General features: G+C 40.6%; 1 protein-coding gene across 1 annotated transcript; it reads right to left on the reverse strand.

Annotated features, from left to right (window-relative positions):
* Positions 1 to 643: 643 nt before the first annotated feature.
* slc25a25a (solute carrier family 25 member 25a) lies at positions 644 to 9,264 on the reverse strand. The gene is made up of 10 exons (XM_044195225.1): positions 8,991 to 9,264; positions 7,182 to 7,308; positions 6,966 to 7,053; positions 6,748 to 6,859; positions 4,932 to 5,090; positions 3,994 to 4,146; positions 3,767 to 3,874; positions 3,473 to 3,640; positions 2,955 to 3,105; positions 644 to 2,094 (listed from the first exon to the last, which is right to left on the reverse strand). Exons 1-10 carry the CDS (start codon positions 9,147 to 9,149, stop codon positions 1,910 to 1,912), a joined length of 1,410 nt encoding a protein of 469 aa, XP_044051160.1. The 5' UTR covers positions 9,150 to 9,264; the 3' UTR covers positions 644 to 1,909.
* Between the last annotated feature and the right edge of the window lie 7,444 nt (positions 9,265 to 16,708).

Here is a 16,708-nt window from a genome sequence, read left to right on the forward strand (position 1 = left end):
CTCTTTAATTTTAAGTTATACTGTACATATTCTTTTAGATTTTATTGTCAATTTTCTTGACTTTGTGGCTTTTTAAAGATTTGTTTTGCTCCAAAACAAATTCCCTCGTATGTGAAAACCTACACGGCAATAAACCCGATCCTGCGCTCCAGCGATTTCGATTCTGACACGAAAGCTCTTTACAAGTCAAACTCGTAATTACGATAATTCAGATACGACATGAATGCATTTGATGCTTTAAATTCAAAATAATGGTGTAAAGCCTTGTTCGTCATTACCGCCTGCGGCAGAGTAACTGAAGTGAGAAAAAGCAACTTATGCCTTCATTAAATACCAACTATCACAGATGAAAATAAACTCTGCAACAGTGTCAAAAGACCCAAACTAATTCCACTTCTTTCTTGGTCACATGCAATGTCACTTGACCTGAATGTGGTCATATTTCTAAACTTTCAGTCACTTCTCACCAGCTGGTTTCTCCAGTCACTTGTTCCTGAAAGAGTCATCAGCTGCTGTAGTTTGTGGTTGAAGTGACATTTATGATCTGTATACAGAATTTGACAAATCACACAGCTCTTATAGCTACTTAATTCTGTACAAAAAAAAAAAAAAAAAAAAAAGGAAGACATCCGGAGACTCAGCATTACAAGAATTTGCATTTATTTGCATGGTCCATTAAAACAGTACTAAAACTCATTCTTTTCAAAAGAATTCAATCTTAATACTTGGATTGATATGACATTCATTCAGAGGCCCTTCCAGCATTGATTAAAGTGCATTATGCCGTTCCTTTTTCCAAGCCCTTGTTTTTTCCCCCCCAGTATAAGTGTTGTGAATTAAACAATCTGTGGGGTAACATTAAGACATTTATACCTTCAAAAAAAGGGCAAAAAACACATCTACACCTGTTAAGACATAATCTGAAGCACAAAAAAAAAAAAAAAAGTTTTCAGATGCTGAAACAGTGACTCGTGATTACAAACTCCAACACCCTTTAACATTTTACCCGACAGCTATATTTAGTGTTCGATAGCCACATGTTAAGGCTGTTGCCCTTAGTTAGGTCCCCACCCTGAATACAGTCACACTGCATTTTTTTTTTTTTTAATAACTTATCACACATTTGGCTCTACAGACAGGAAACATGCAGCATTATACCTCTGCTCTCTTCTAGAGAATAAAAATAAATACAGGACGGATGGAAATAAATACTCCATAGTCAGTCACAGAAAAATCCTGTCATCCATTCATCCATTCATTCATTCAGGACGGGGGTGGAGAGACATCAAACTCACGTGTGCAAAATCCTCTCATTTTAGAAACGCAATTATTTATTCCTACAGGCAGAACCGTTAAAGACTAAAACTTCTTAAAGAGCTTATTAATGCTTTATCTGCCATGTAAAAAAAAAAAAAAAACTACTCTGAATGAGAGTTGTTTTCAGTAGAGTTACACAACACGAGTGCTGGTGATGCATCTTCAGCTGACTGACCAAAGCTTGCAATGTCGCGCCAACGTTAAAAGAAACTGGACGCTTGCTCAGGCACCAAAACACAAGATGGCAGAAGAAGAAAAAAAAAAAAAAAAAAAAAACATTTGGCCCTCGATTTACAAAAATCACTCACTCCTCACGTTTCTCGTTTCAGCTCTCAACACAACTTCTTTAAAAACATAAATAGCAGCAATCGCAATCCCGACAACCTGAGCTCACAGAGTCCATATCATCCACCTTGGCCTTTCCAACGTTCAGTGTCCTTTCTCGTCTTTCGTCAGCTGACATTCACAGAATGAGACGACTACGCGAACCCTCGGAGGGGCCCAAAGGTCCCTGGGATTCCCTAACATGGGGGGGTGGGGGTGTATGAGGGTCACTTCATGCTTTGAAGTAACGTGACTGAGTTGGTGAGTTTCAGCGCGATGTCACTCCCAGGTGTGTCTTCAGGTGCTCGTACACCACGTAGCTAATGCTGACGGCGGGGATGACTTTGAGGAAGTTGGGGGCCAGGCCTCTGTAGAGCCCCGTTGGGCCCTCGGTCTGCAAGATCTGCCTGAAGAGACCCGTCATTGTCACCTGCTGGCTGCCGGCCGTTGCAGCTGTAAAGATAAAAAAAAAAAAAAAACAGGTTACACTTCAGTGATGTGAGAAATATTACTGTGATGAAATAAATGAAAAGATTAGGAGCTTCCTTGTTTGTCCCTTTTTCAAAAGGTCAACAATTCTCTGCAACGATTAATTTCTGTCAAAATCGACAATTATTTTGATATAAAAATCATTTAAAGTCATTTTTCAAGCAAAATTGCCAAACGTGACAGTTTAGGGTTTTGAACTGTTAGTTGGACAAGACACGTGATGGTGTCACATGCCGTGCTCTGGGATATTAGGATAGGTTTTTTTAAATAAATAGAACAAACAATTAATAGCTTAATCAAGAAAATAAAACGGCAGATTAAAACAATCATGAGAAAATTTAACGTTTCACTTGTACTCTCCTTGTTTAGTGCAATTTGACGTATGATGTATCATATCAATTTCTGCCTTTTTATTGGCCAATACTATTACTGAATCATGTCAGCCGCCTCGGATATGAGCATCCTTTCCTGACCACAGTTAGGAGGTATCCTCCCTGACCACAGAAACATAAAAATAGGTGTGGTCCTTTAAGGAGCTGCTACTTTAAGAAACTAAGTCTCCACACCATGTTGGGAAAAAAAACACGTTTGGCATTTCCCCACCCTAAGAACACGACTTTTTCCTGGGGTAAAACTCAAAATTATTTCCCAGCCAGGACATTTAAAAGTATTAAGACACTAAATATCTACGCAATAAAAATTTTGGTATTAGCAAAGTCAGCGTTCAGGCATTCAGTATGGGCTTCAACTAAACTAATGAACATCTGAAATAGTCAGATTCATACTGATAAAAAGGATCAGTATTTCAGGAGCAGAGGCCTCACCTTGTGCTTGCATGCGGGTGCGGACCAGAGCCAGAGGATAACTGGCGAGCTGACCGCAGGTGCTGGACACGGTGCCGCAGGCCAGCAGGACGAACACGCCAGGGTCTGTGCTGTTGGTGCCGTACTGCTGCAGGTAGCTGTTCTTCAGCGTCTGAGGGGGGGGGGAAGTATGCGATGAGAAAAAGTGCGAATATTCTCAGATATGTTTGTGTATTCAGATGATGTTTCACTCTCATTTATCTCAGTATTGTGTCACTTGGTCATTCACATTCTGTTACGTAACTCAGTCACGTATTTGCTTTAACACTTGTATCTTATCAGAGAGCAAAGTTAAAAGGCAAGTAAAACTATAAATGTCATGTATTTGCAGGTGAACAATAAGAAAGGTTTGTTTCGGGTTTATTAGCAGGGTGATAAAATACAAAAACTGATACTTTAAGCTAAAGAAAAGTAAGAAAAATAAACCCACAGGAGGTTTTACAGGGTAACTGTAGGTGTGTGTAGTGGCGAGTGCTCACCTCGTACACTGCCAGGTCGATGCCTGCGTAGGGGATGATGCCCAACATGTTGGGGACGTAGCCTTTATAAAACGCTCCAAGTCCTTCTCTCCTGAAAATCTGCTTGGCACAGTCCGAGATACCAGAGTACTGGCCGGTCTTCCTGAGAGCAAGACGAGTTTTTAGGACCTGGGGACGGATTCAGTAAAGAAAAATGTCAGTTTCAAGTCTTGAGAAGTCCTAAATACTGTTACCTAATGCCTTTTTAATTATTATTATTATTTTTTTTTAAGAGTAGATGTAACTGGTAATCACCTCCATGGGGTAGATCGTGCTCTGGGCGATCACTCCAGCCAGAGATCCTGCAACAAATCGCTCCAAGATGCTCAGAGTTTTGCTGTCGCTGCCGATTAAACGTTTAATCTGGAGAAGCAAATTGAGAAAGAAAAAAACATTAGTGAACAGACACAAACACCACCAAGCGTCATATAAATTATACATTTATAGACTTCACAGTTCACAGCAAGAGTCACTCGTCTCACCTGCTCATACGCCATGAACTTGAGGGCCGACTCGGGGGCAATTTTGATGATGTTCACACCATTGCCTCGCCATAACGACCTCATCCCGCCCTCTTTGATCATCTGCGTCAGCCCGGTCATGATGCACATGCTGTTGGTTCGGGATCCATAAACCTGAGAAGAAGACAATTAGATATAATCAGTGAGATGGAAATACAGCCCTAAACTTTTGTCTCTCTGAAATATTTAAGATGGCAGTTGAATTTTGGGATTAATCTGGCATGGTGCCATATAGGCCAGGATTTCTTTTGACCCAAAAAACGAGGCCAACTAGGTCTGTTTCCTAACCAATACGGTTCAAAGTCGACTTTCCACCTGGCAACTGACGCAAGTCAGGGCCATTGACACTTCCTGAATCTGAGTCAGACCTCTATCCCATTGAGGACGGCGAAGTTGACGGAGTCGAAGGTGAGCCGTCATTGGTCGGCAGCGTGGCTGTGACAATCAGCCCATGGACTCTGGCCACACGCTCTTACACACCGTCTTTCAAACATTAACTTGTTTATGGCTCTTAAGTAACTCACTCCAGAGCAATTTCTTTCAAGTTCCTTGACTAACTGATTTTCTCACCTGCAGTTATGAAAGACGTGAACCTCATTCACATTCAAAATTATATTTTTAGAGTTTAAATCTTTTGATTTGACTGAAGAATTGGGGAGGTTTCAGCATGATGTACATTATGTCTGGGTGGAAACCAGCTGGCGACTGGGTCTATCACCCACAAGCTGATGATAATTCTCTCCTGTTGCAAATAGCCAGTAAGATAAGAGTTTCCACAACTTCCACCCCCCCCACAAGGCCTGGAAACTCAAACTGTATTTTCCTCACTTTGCTAAAGAAAAACTTTTAGAAAGGAGGTTCAGCCTGTGATTTATGCAAGCTTGATTCGGTTGTCTTACCTGCATCATGACCTTGAGCCGGTCCAGGGGAGCGGTGCAAGTCCTTGAAACAGCTCCAGCTCCTCCACCTGCAACCAGGTGCCTCCACCACATCCCAGTCTGCTTCTCTTCTACGGTGAACTCATCAGGCACCACCAGGTTCTCACCCACATCGAATATCTGCCGGGGACAGAGGCATGAATTATTAGGTATATAGAGTAAATCTTTAAAAAAAAAAAAAAAAAAAAAAATGGCTCCAAGAAAGCCTCAAAAACTTTTGGAGGAGGTTGGAAGATGGCCTAGAAGACTCTTCACTTCAGGAAGATATGACAAAGATAACAGACTACAAGAGGTCAATATCAGGTGGACAACTTCTGGATGTTTAGTAGAACTTCTGTGTTGTTTTTATTAATTTGTCTTCACCACAACTGGCAGCTGTCACCTCGAGTTCCCGTTAACCAAACAAACATTCATTTAGCCAGTAAAAAAAGCTTCACAGGGCACTGAAAACTGCAGCACTGCATGTTTACAGTTTTCTTGTTAGCAGCACATGACAGTGGTTTTGTGTGACAGCCAATGAGTCACTAGACTCCTCTGCAACAGTAAAGGTCAAACTGTCACTGAACACCAAGTTTGTTTTCACAGACACCGCAGCGTACGTCAAGATTTTATTAATTTGCTCCACGAGCAAAGGGCAAAAGGCGCAAGTCCATAAGGAGACATGTTACGAAATGATCTAGGTCAGGAGCAGAAAGCAGACATGGGTTACAACTGGATCTGTCTAAACCTGCAACTTTGGATCTCTGCCATCTCAGGTCGCCTTAAACAGGTGTCTGAATTTCAAAAGCTTCTCAAAAAAAAAAAAAAAAAAGCTATTTTACAGGCAGAAATTCACAAGTAATATCACAAAAAGGGAAATATAAGTTTGTTTCTGTGAAGTCTCAGTTTTATTTGAATCAACTTAACAGAATTTTATTGCGTTAATAACAAACAGCTCATGTATTGCCCTGTCCTAATTAGAGGATATCAACAGCCTCCTCATCATAGGGAGTGAGTTTCAGAGTCACTCGCGGACGCACTGCCTCTGCTGTGGGGATTAAACCTGTGACCACGAAGAGTTCAAGCATTTCTTTTCTCTCGCAAACTTAAAATGATCCAGCAGCTCATGTTTCATCAGTCATTTGGCTGCGTCTTGCGTGACCTCCCTGGAGAGGCAACTCCAGCTCTATTCTTGGCCCTGGTCGAGGCTGCTAGACTCATTTCAATGCTGTGCCATGTAATAACTAGAACACCGAAGATCTCACTCCTGCAGGAGCTGTGCTATATCACTTCAGTCTCCACTTGCTCTGATTGACTGCTGCTCCCTTTTACATAACGCTAGACAAATCCTTCAGACATAATCCTCCCAGAATGGGATCAATTCCTTTAATAGCCTAATAGAGCTTAATTGCTGACGCACGGCGTGTGCCGATTGAGCCTTTCAGGGAATTTTCAGTTTAATTGACTTGTTTTTTTTTTTTCCCACCCCACACAGGAAGAAGGTACAATACCCTGTGCACTTTGATTAGTTTCAGCTTGAGTGATATCATTATCAGATGCCCTAATACCGTAATTAAGACTGGGTGAAATAGGACATCTGAAAAAAACGTATGCAACGTCAACTTCTGACTAGTTGAACTCTAGTTATTTCCACATTAATTTAATTTATTGTTGTCAAATTAAGTCAAACTAATGATTCAGATCTTCCCTGTTTGGGGTTCCGGTAGTCAAAGAGCACCATTGTTACAGCTCAGCTGTCTCTACAGCTGTTCCCTTTTGGGCAGACTGTTGAACTAACCGTAGAGCGTTTCCAGTAGAGGATGATCTCAGGAATGTTCTCCGTCTTCTCCACCATGGGGTAGTTGCTCCAGTCCTCACTGCTGATAGTTATCATTCCGTTCTTATCCATGCTTTAAAAAAAAAAAAAAAAAAAGACCAGATGGAAAAACTAAGACATTGAGCCCCTTAATCCAACAATCCAACACTGCAGAGGATGAAATGGTTGAATGAAATTACCTGTTAAGGGCTTTTTCCGCATGCTGCGGGGAAATATGCACACCGAGGTCCTGAAGAGACTGCATGAACTCCTTAGGATCAACACGGCCTTAAAAAAAAAAGGAAACAAAGACAAGGTGTAAGAAGTACTGTGGGTGAACGACTGACACAAAGTGAAGATGAAACCAAGCGAGCAGCGACACATCTGTAAACTAAACCGGGGCATCAGCCTCATACCTGCATTCTTCCTGTCAAGGCTTTTCACCACAAGCTTCAGATCTTTCTCATAGTCTTGCAGATAGTGAACAAAGTCCTCAAAGTCCAGCTGTCCATCTGAGTCATTTTCTTCCCTTTTGAAGGTTTTCTGCAAGGAAAAATTAAAAAGGCAATGAGACAAGGTACTCCATTTTAAGTCCGATAAGAGGACAGTAGAGTTTGAATAATGAGGGTTGTTGGGAGACTAAGAATTACATTTTACTGACAAAGATGCAAATACAGTGTGGTTTCGGAGAGAAACCAGTTTCAGCAGCAGCTGACTTCTTGCAGTGGTATGCAGAGGAGCCATGTGCGCTGACACATTTAAAAATAATATTAACAGGCACTTGTCAAAACAGGTACAGTCAGTTCTGAAATGTACTCTGTTTAAATGCCATTCATGCTGTCCTGATTATGAGAGAAGATTTAAAAAGGTGCACTGGCTTGCGTTTCATGACCCCACAAGACAGCGTTATAACCCATTTGCTTCTTGGCCGTCTTGAATGACTGGGATGACGCCTGTTCCTCCAGGGCTGGGGAGGTGATTAAGTACAGTAGTAACACCCTGGTCTATCTCAACTCAACTGCAGGTGGGCCCGCCAACTGTTTTAATCCGTCCAAACTCAAACCACCTGCGCTAAAACGAGACGAGGACACTGGCAGTGCTCCAGCCTGCTGGCCAGCTGATACCTGACCCGCTGCCCACAGCAGGCATATGACTGTCACACAGTAATGATACTCCGCAGGACATTCTGCTCTGCAGCTCACACGAAACTACCTGCACAAGTGCATAAATGTGACTTACAGCATGGTTAAAAGGGCAATGCCAGGTCACAAATTTTAAATATTTAAAATTATGATATTTCTGTACTAAATGACACATTTGTTCAGCATTTGTGTGTACTATAAAAGCCCAGAGAGAAAGCCATAAATTAAATTTCCACCAGTTTTCTAGTTTAAGAAAGGCGCATGTGTAAGTAAGAAGATAAAATCCCCAGAAGAGAAATGTTACAGCAGGACAGTCTAAAGAGGTAGGGAACAGATATAACTAACTATTTAAAAATAAATACAAGGGACATTTAAAAAAAAAAAAAAAAAAAAAAAAAAAAAGAAAAGCTAAATATATTACAATACGGTGCAATGTGCATTTTGCAAATATACACTGCATGTGCAGAGTAATGAATGTAGTACTGCAATGCCTGAACAGTTCCAGTCATTTGCATTTCAAAACTTTATAAAAATCAATACTATCATTTGTGCATTTGACACTATTTTACAACTTCAGTGTATTTCAGAAATTGATTGATCCGATAAGAACTGCCTCCTTTCTCTTTAAGGGACTGCCATCAGCTACTTTCGGGAAAGAAAGAAAAAAAAGCACTCGCATAGCACAAATTCCTTTTTAGGGTGGATTTCCCTTGTAAAAATGAATGACACGCAGCGCGGGCGGTTAAGTTCAGGTCAATTTTTCATTAAAAATTCATGGATGGACGAGATTGCATTTTAAGTCAACTAAATGTTACGTTATTATATTAATAGTTATCGCCTCGTTTTTTCACAAAAATTTTAAATGTTCTCGTAGCGACTTTTCTGGAAGCCGGTCAGCTTTGCGGCCTACTCGTAGAGGCTTTTCACTACCGGTGCTAATCTTTTCCGGCGACCGGAAAAAAAAGGGGTTTAGTGACGGTTAAAGTAATGAGATTTAAATAAGTAGGTAATTGCGAATCCTAAATAGACTGTGCGTTGACATATACTAACAATAAAAAGTTAACTTTCAGTGATTTTTCTTACCTTTCGCCATTTTTGGTAGGTTGAAAACTCCTGCGACGGAAGGAACACGCTCAGTTTGTTAAAGAGAGACTTCAGCTCCGACGGCAGTCCGTTAGACTCAAAATGTTCCACAATCGGGTCCGAGTTAGACACGGGGACGTAAAGGCACAGGCTGAGCATGTTTGGCTCCAGAAATTTTTAAAGTAACTACAATAAATAAATAAATAGCACACCGAGTTGTCTCTCCTTTTCGGTGTAATACTGAAATGCCGGTAAAAAGAAACGCCGGCTACTAAAGAATGACAAGAGGCCACGCCCCTTTCAGGAATAGCCCTAGGTCATTGGCTGTTGACGCTGTCCCGCCTACAAAATTAACGTAATTTTACTACTGACCAATCACTGAGGCCGCCCATTGATGGGCTCGGCTCGATCCCGCCTTCGTTCTTACGTTAAGAAACGGTGAATGCTTGAACCAATCCCATCGCTCCTTTCATCCAGCCATGTGAAAGACTAACCAATCCCGTCTTTTGATTCATTCATTGCCAGAAGAGCAAATAATATGCAATAAAGTAGAAGTTACTACTCTAGCTGCTGAAATAATAACAATAATACTATTAATAATGATGGACTTTATATAATTCTGTCATAAAAACAACTTATAAATAACACAAAGCCAAGAAAAAAGAAAGCAAGACAACCAAAACCAAAGACAAATTCAATTCAACGGGGACACAAACAGATAAAATACAATTAGAATAAACAATGACTTATATGAATAATGATAAGAAGAAGAAGTAGAACAACAACAAGTCTTTATTTGTATAGCACCTTTCAAAACAATTTGATGTTCAATTATAAACCTGAATAAATGAAACTGTTCCAGTCAAAGGTTCACAAGTAATGGAATTTATAACAGCACAAGGCAAAGCATATCTACTTTTCCAAAACAGGATGTTTTTAGATGTCTCTTGCTGTCTCACAGGTAAAAATTTAAAACATAGGTGTAACTTTTAGGCGTGCTAAAAGATTAACCTGTTGATAGCCCACAACATTAGCTAATAATGCAGGGCCTGCCTTAGTTTATTTTGCACTTTAGTAGTGTAAGTTCCCTAAAAATGTGCAATTAATACAACAGGGTGAAATATTACTTTCAGATAAGCAAACACGTTTTGAGGAAATCATAATTTCTTTGCATTTTAAATTACGTTTTTAACCTTACATTCCTGAAAAAATTGTATAGGCTACTTCATGTGTCAGCATTAACTATTAACCATGACTTTATTATCATCCCAAAGGGAATTTGGTTTGCTGCAAGGTATTAAGCACAAGATGTACCGATGACAGGGTTCAAGGTTCATGGTACATGTATTAGTCATTCTACAACACATGGCTGCACAATGAAATTTAAGTTGTAGTCACGCTAGTTCACGCTACACACAAATATCCAAAATCAGTACAGAATAAAAATAAAAACAATAAATACAGTGACTTTACAAAGGTAGTGGTATGTTAGTGCAGAGGATGAGGTGGAGCTGAGGAGTCTCACAGCCTGAGGACAGACAGCATTAATCATGAATGCTTTATGCTTAGTTTCAGTTCAGTCTTCATTGTCTTGCATGGGAAATCTGGTGTTGCTGCACGGCAAAAACAGACACATTAAAACAGACTCAGAAAGAAACATGTATCAGTTAGAAAAAAAGTAACGCACCAAAGTAAAAGAAAAGATAGTAAAACATGTAAAATTGATAAGCTAGTTTTGATTTTGAGCAAAACCGACAACAAATAGCCAGTGGTCCATTTGTTCCCTCATTTTATTTCTGCCTCAGGCCCTGTTTGCCAGTTTTGTCTCACTGAAGCTCTTAAACACCTTCTGCATGTCATGTTTAACCTCAAGTCTTTTTCTAGTGAGCTTTGGAGAAGCTGAAACAGTCCTGTCTGCAACACGCTTCATCAGTCTTGTACTTTCTTTTGTTTCCGTGTGTCACTCTGCTGCAGACACTATTGCGTCAATTTGTTTGGCCACTGACTCTGCAGAGACTATTGCGTCACTTTGTTTGGCCACTGACTCTGCAGCTAAGCCTGTTCTCTCTGTGAGGGCCGTAGAAATACTCTGGGACAAAGGATGAGCGCCAAAAGCCAAAAAAGGTGCTGAAGGAACGCAACCAGCTAGAGCAACCAGCTGAACCCCAGAGGCTGTCAGCTAATCCTGTCTGGGTTTACATACAACACACACACACACTCCTCTGCACGTAGCTTAACTGTCAGAGCAAAGTTGTAAATATTCATCAGATGTGTGTGTGTGTGTTTATATATAAATACGTTTTGGCCACTTTCTCTCGCATCATCTTTTAGCTATTTCTTCAAATTTAATTCTCTAATTAATTCTCATAAAACCAGACATGTTGACCATTTTCATCTTCCTTTTCACAAAACCAAACATGCACATCGTGGAAAAGGTTTCAGTCGTAGTCATCTGGACACTGTTTTCAGCATCAAGACGTTTCGGCTCCCATCCGGAAGTCATTCTCAATTGTGAAAATGGTCTGAGAACTCAGAAATTTAAGCTACTCTGTGTTGCTTAGACCCTGCCCTCAGGGAGGAGTCTTCCTGGGTGTCTGCTGTTTACCCTGCCTAGTTTCACCTGAAACTAACCTTCTTTTGTTTCAATGATGGCCCAGTAATCAGGCCTATTGTTTTCTGGCTGCACCTCTCTCGTCACTGTTAAGTACCTGATTAGCATATGATTGGCTTGACCATGGTGTTAATACACTGTGGTAAACGGTTGGCAAGTTGAATCTCAGACCACCATTTCTGTTTAAAGAGGGGTTTTCTTTGGTGCAGCCAGAAAACAATAGGCCTGATTACTGGGCCATCGTGTCCAGATGACTCCGACTGAAACCTTTTCTACGAGGGAACACTCCTGGACGAATGAGGGACTACACCGTCTTGTTTTGAAGAATTTTGGGCGACAAACATGTACACATTATCAAGAGCTCGCTATATTTTGAATAATTTACTTTTCTTTACTTCCCTTTTTTCTTCATACTTGATTATTGTGTGCTGGTTTGGTGAACTCTTCTGTTCAGTTTGTGTTTTTTTTATTGTCGTATGCTTTCTTTGTATTTTGCTAAATCTTGTTGTAGCCTAGTTAGGCCTATTAGTTTAGCAATATTTTCCTTCGTTCGCTTTGTTGAGTTGAGGGGAGGTCTGTTGTATTCTCAATGTGGTTTCTCGACCTCTCCTGTCACATCTGTTTTATTTCATCTGTTTGCAGCCTACGTTACAGACAACGTTGAATCGATTCCTCACACGTTTGCTCTTGTGTTTTAGGTTTTTGAAAGTCAAAAAAAGACACCATCCTCCAAACTCTCTTGAGACACAGAGTAACGCTCTTCTTAGCCCCATGCACACTGCTTAAACATGGACAGAAATCCAAACCTTGACAGGCCTGCGGTGCCTAGTCACAGTTGCTAAGCTATGATTGGACAGTTGCTGTTCAGAGGAGGGGTTTAGCGAAGGGCAATTCGTACTAGTCACAATGACACGTGAGATATCTGCAACTATTATTTTGACTAGTCAAAACTGAATTACAGATATCTGCAGTTGTCATTTAGGATGTGTGACGAGTTGAGTGTCGTTTTCAGTGACATCCATGCTGATGTCTGTAATTCAGTTTTTTATCTCTAACTGTTTTCACAGAATCACGTTATAGAAAAATTCATAAAAATTCTGACTAGTCACAATGTAATTACAACTAGTCAAAATGACGCTGTTGATACCTGTAATGTTAATTCCTGATACTCAAACTTAGCTAATAAATGTTAAAACAGCTTGCCATAGACACAGGGGCTGATTGGCGGTAGATGTGCTAGTACGGTAACGTGGGAGGAGAGCGACTCAGCCACGGCAGCTCACGTTTTCATTCCCGCTTGTTGGAGATACTGGAAGTAAGTTAATGTGAAACGCAGAGGCTGAGTCGCTCTCCTCGTGGGCCTGTCTAGTTCGTAGCGCCAGTTAGTGTCATAGCTAGGCTAGCATTAGCGTTTAGCAGACGCCTGGAACGGTATAGCCAATCAGAGGCAGAGTAGGGGGGGGGTCTTCTAGCAAGGAATACTGGGTAGGCGCGCCCAGCGAGTCAGTTCACTATTATCTTATCTTTATTAATAAAAACAGAATAAAAAAGAAATATATATCAGTTAGAAAAGGTTACACACAATAGCAGTAAAAACAAAGTAAAACATGTAAAATCAATGAACAAGTTTGGATTTTGACCAAAAGTGTATGAGTTTTAGAAAACTTCATTTGTTCCCTCACTTTTCTGCATAAAGCCCTGTATGCTAAACACCTTCTGCATGTCATATTTCACTTATGTTTACTTATTTTACTTAAGTTATGAGCTTTTGAGAAGCTAAAACAGTCCTGTTCTGTCTCTGCAACACGTTTCATCTGTTGCATCATTTTGTTTGGCCACTGAACTTGGAGTAGGGTGTCTCTGCAGGAGATGGGCGGGGCAACTGTCAAACATTTTTAAATTTGGCCAATCAGAGGCTTACAATCCACTGTCAAACAAAAACGAATTTCACCAATACGCCGCCTGAACTGTCAATCAGTTTTTAATTCGGCGAATCATCTTTCTCATAGGAGAAGGGGGAGGTTCGACACGAAGAAGCAAAGTTGCCTTGTTTCTCAATGTTTAGATCTGAAATTTTCAGCTCTAGTCAGAGGATCAAAGTATCAACAGACAGCAACTTTTTTAATGAACATTTTAAAGTGGAAGTAGACAACTTTTGATCATAACAGAATATAGTAACTTTCACCACTGCTCATTTTAGAAATCACACATCCTAAGTTTATTAGAACGGCATTTGTTAGCGGCTAATGAGCTACCACAGGCTGAATGCAGTAAACTGGATGTGTTATTACAACTGGATACCGGACCCCAAAATGGCGCCTATTCATTCCAATGAGAATTGCTCGCCTGGTGCACACGTGGATGTATAAAAAGAACTGAATACAGCGTTGAGGGCGGGGGCCCCGTTTATTTCTATGAAACATACTCATTGGCGCATGACGCCAAAAAAGTTCGACTTCCCGGGCTGCGGTCAAAAAGTCCCTCCTTTTTTTAAACACTTCTCCTTGACCTCGATAGAAAACGTCATGAGGTCATGGAAAGATGTGAAGGAGAATTCAAAGGAAAAGACAACCGCATGCTAAGAGAATCCGACTGCACTTACTAAGCGACGTAATTATGCGTATGTTATCGACGTGGGTCTGCCATGGTGAAACTACAATGTTCCGAATATGGACTACAAAAAGCATATCTTATTTCGCCCTGTGCATTCTTACCGTGTTGTTTCATGCAGACAATATAAACGTGGACAACCACGTGGGGAAAAATATTACTTCATTAACAAGGTTGGAATGGAAATTTTAAAAAGTAATACAGGCAGGGAGCTGGAGGTCAGTCACAGTTGGGGGTGCTGAGTATAGTCTGTAAAAGACAAGTGCTGAGAGAAGGTCAGTATATATAATGACGACATACTAAATGGTTCGCAATATTCATGTTTTTTGTATTCATTTGAATAGCCAAGATAACTTAGTTATTAACAACAGTTTACAACAATTTGAGAACATTTTACACTACAGCAGACAGCAAACTTGAACACCAACAAACGTTCAAAGCAGCCACAGAAACTACACCGTCAACAACACAGAACTATATGGAGCCAGGGCAGTGACTTTAAAATTTGGCATTGAAAATAAAATTTGGCATTGAAAACAAAACCGGAACTGAAAAAGGAAACATTGGCATTGAAAGTCTTGTATTGGAAAAAGTTGTATTGGCACTGAAACAAGTTTCACTGACAAATAAAACACAGACATTAACATTTATCTAATTTTAATTTGATATTTTTTTCTTTGCATTTTTTGTTTTTCAATGACAATGTTCTGATTTTGTCTTCATGTCGCTCTTTTTTCCGGTGACAGGTTTTTGTCACCGGTTTGGTTTTCAGTTTCAGCTTTCTGTCACCGTTTTGGTGTGGAGAGGAGGGGTCTGAGGGGAGGGGGCAAGGAGAGCGTGATTTACATATAATCTGCCTACTAAGAGAGAACGCCACTCTTCCTGAACCAGCCTCTGGCGTCACCGCAAACCTACGGCAATGGCTTCCACGAGTTCACCGGGAACTCTCAAACAGCAAGTCAGTCTGTTTCTCTCTGCCGTTGTTTTCTCACGTAGAACCGAGCTGGTTAAAGTTAACTTTTAACTGACGTTATGCTGGTCTGGCAGAGGTCTGCTGGAACAAGCGCTAACGTTAGCTGACAGCTAGCTAACTTTAGGCTCTCTGTGAACAAACAACGGCAGAGAGAAACAGACTTACTTGCGGTTTGGGAGTTCCAGGTGAACTTGTGAAAGCCATCGCCGTAGGTGTCAGAGGATTACTAGCAAAAAATATCAAAGTAAAATGAAATTATTTTTAATGTCTGTGTTTTATTTTTCAGTGAAACTTTTTTCAGTGCCAATACAACTTCTTCCAGTACAAATGTTTCCTTTTTCAGTTTTGTTTTCAATGCCAAATTTTATTTTCAATGCCAAATTTTAAAGGCACTCTCCTGGCTCCATAGCACTAATGCATGAGAACTGCAAGGAGATGAAGATGGAGAGTCAGCGACTGGACGGGGCGAGAGATGTGACCCACGACCAGTTCATCATAGTTCACAACAATGCAGCGCAGTGAGGATACAGACGTTTCATAGAGGAGACGAGCGGATATAACGCGGATCTGTTTACTGTTAACAGAGACTCCAGTCTGCAGTGTGGTTCATACACTTCACTGATAAACCACAGAAGAGTAACATTAGGCTTCATGATCAAAGGAAGTTTTAAAATCACATCAACACTTCTGTCCATATTCACACGCTCCCTCTCACTCTCGCTGCTGCGAGTCTGCTTTACGTTAACGGTCGAATGGCGCGTCGCTTTAAATGTCGCCGCCACAAGGAATTGTGGGACGGCATTATCTCCTTTCCTTTCACAAAGGTGTATCCTATGCTAAAGGAGACATGAAAGGAAGCACTGAAGCACATTTCCTTACAATTTAGAGAATTCAAACAGCTCTTATCATGGCTGCCACTTAAAGCAAAAAGGGCTATTCCACCGCATCAGTCTTGAGTCACTGAGTGAAACCCGGAAGTATCTGTTTTATTTCTATTATCTGGTTTTACGTATTTATATGTGTGCAAATAAAAAAACTAAAAAACGAAAGATGGTTTTCCCCAATTTGGTGCGGAAGAACTTGGTGTCCACATACTTTTGGCTATGCAGTGCATTTTGCGACATACATTGTCAACCATTTTTACGTAATTAAATCTCTTTTTATACCAAAACTGCAAGAATTCAGTCTTAGACCATTGGAATTTAAATCTTGTCAGGGTTAAAAAAAAGCAAACAAGAGATAAAAAGCACTTGAATGTTTTTATAAAATATGCAAATGAGGACAGATTTCTCTGCAGGTTTTCCAGACTGTAGTTTCTGCAGCTGTGATCCGACCTTCATTTGGTCCAAACACGTTAACCCTGATCATTATGAGTATTTTACTGTTGTAGCTGCTCGAGGTGGAGCTATTATGTTTCACTACTTTATATGCAGTTCAGTAGTTTAGTCCAGTGGTTCCCAACCTAGGGGTCGGGCCCCCTCAAAGGGTCACCAGATAAATCTGAGGGGTCGTGAGATGATTAAT

The sequence above is a fragment of the Siniperca chuatsi genome, linkage group LG5 (genome assembly GCF_020085105.1).
Source record: "Siniperca chuatsi isolate FFG_IHB_CAS linkage group LG5, ASM2008510v1, whole genome shotgun sequence".
NCBI lineage: Eukaryota > Metazoa > Chordata > Actinopteri > Centrarchiformes > Sinipercidae > Siniperca > Siniperca chuatsi.

Excerpts from the sequence above, each read along its gene's own strand:
- slc25a25a (XM_044195225.1), bottom strand. The coding sequence starts at position 9,149 with ATGCTCAGCCTGTGCCTTTACGTCCCCGTGTCTAACTCGGACCCGATT. Across the intron at positions 7,309-8,990 it reads CCTACCAAAAATGGCGAAAG|AAAACCTTCAAAAGGGAAGA; the intron begins GTAAGAAAAATC and ends TTTTCCTTGCAG. Across the intron at positions 3,875-3,993 it reads AGTTCATGGCGTATGAGCAG|ATTAAACGTTTAATCGGCAG; the intron begins GTGAGACGAGTG and ends TTGCTTCTCCAG.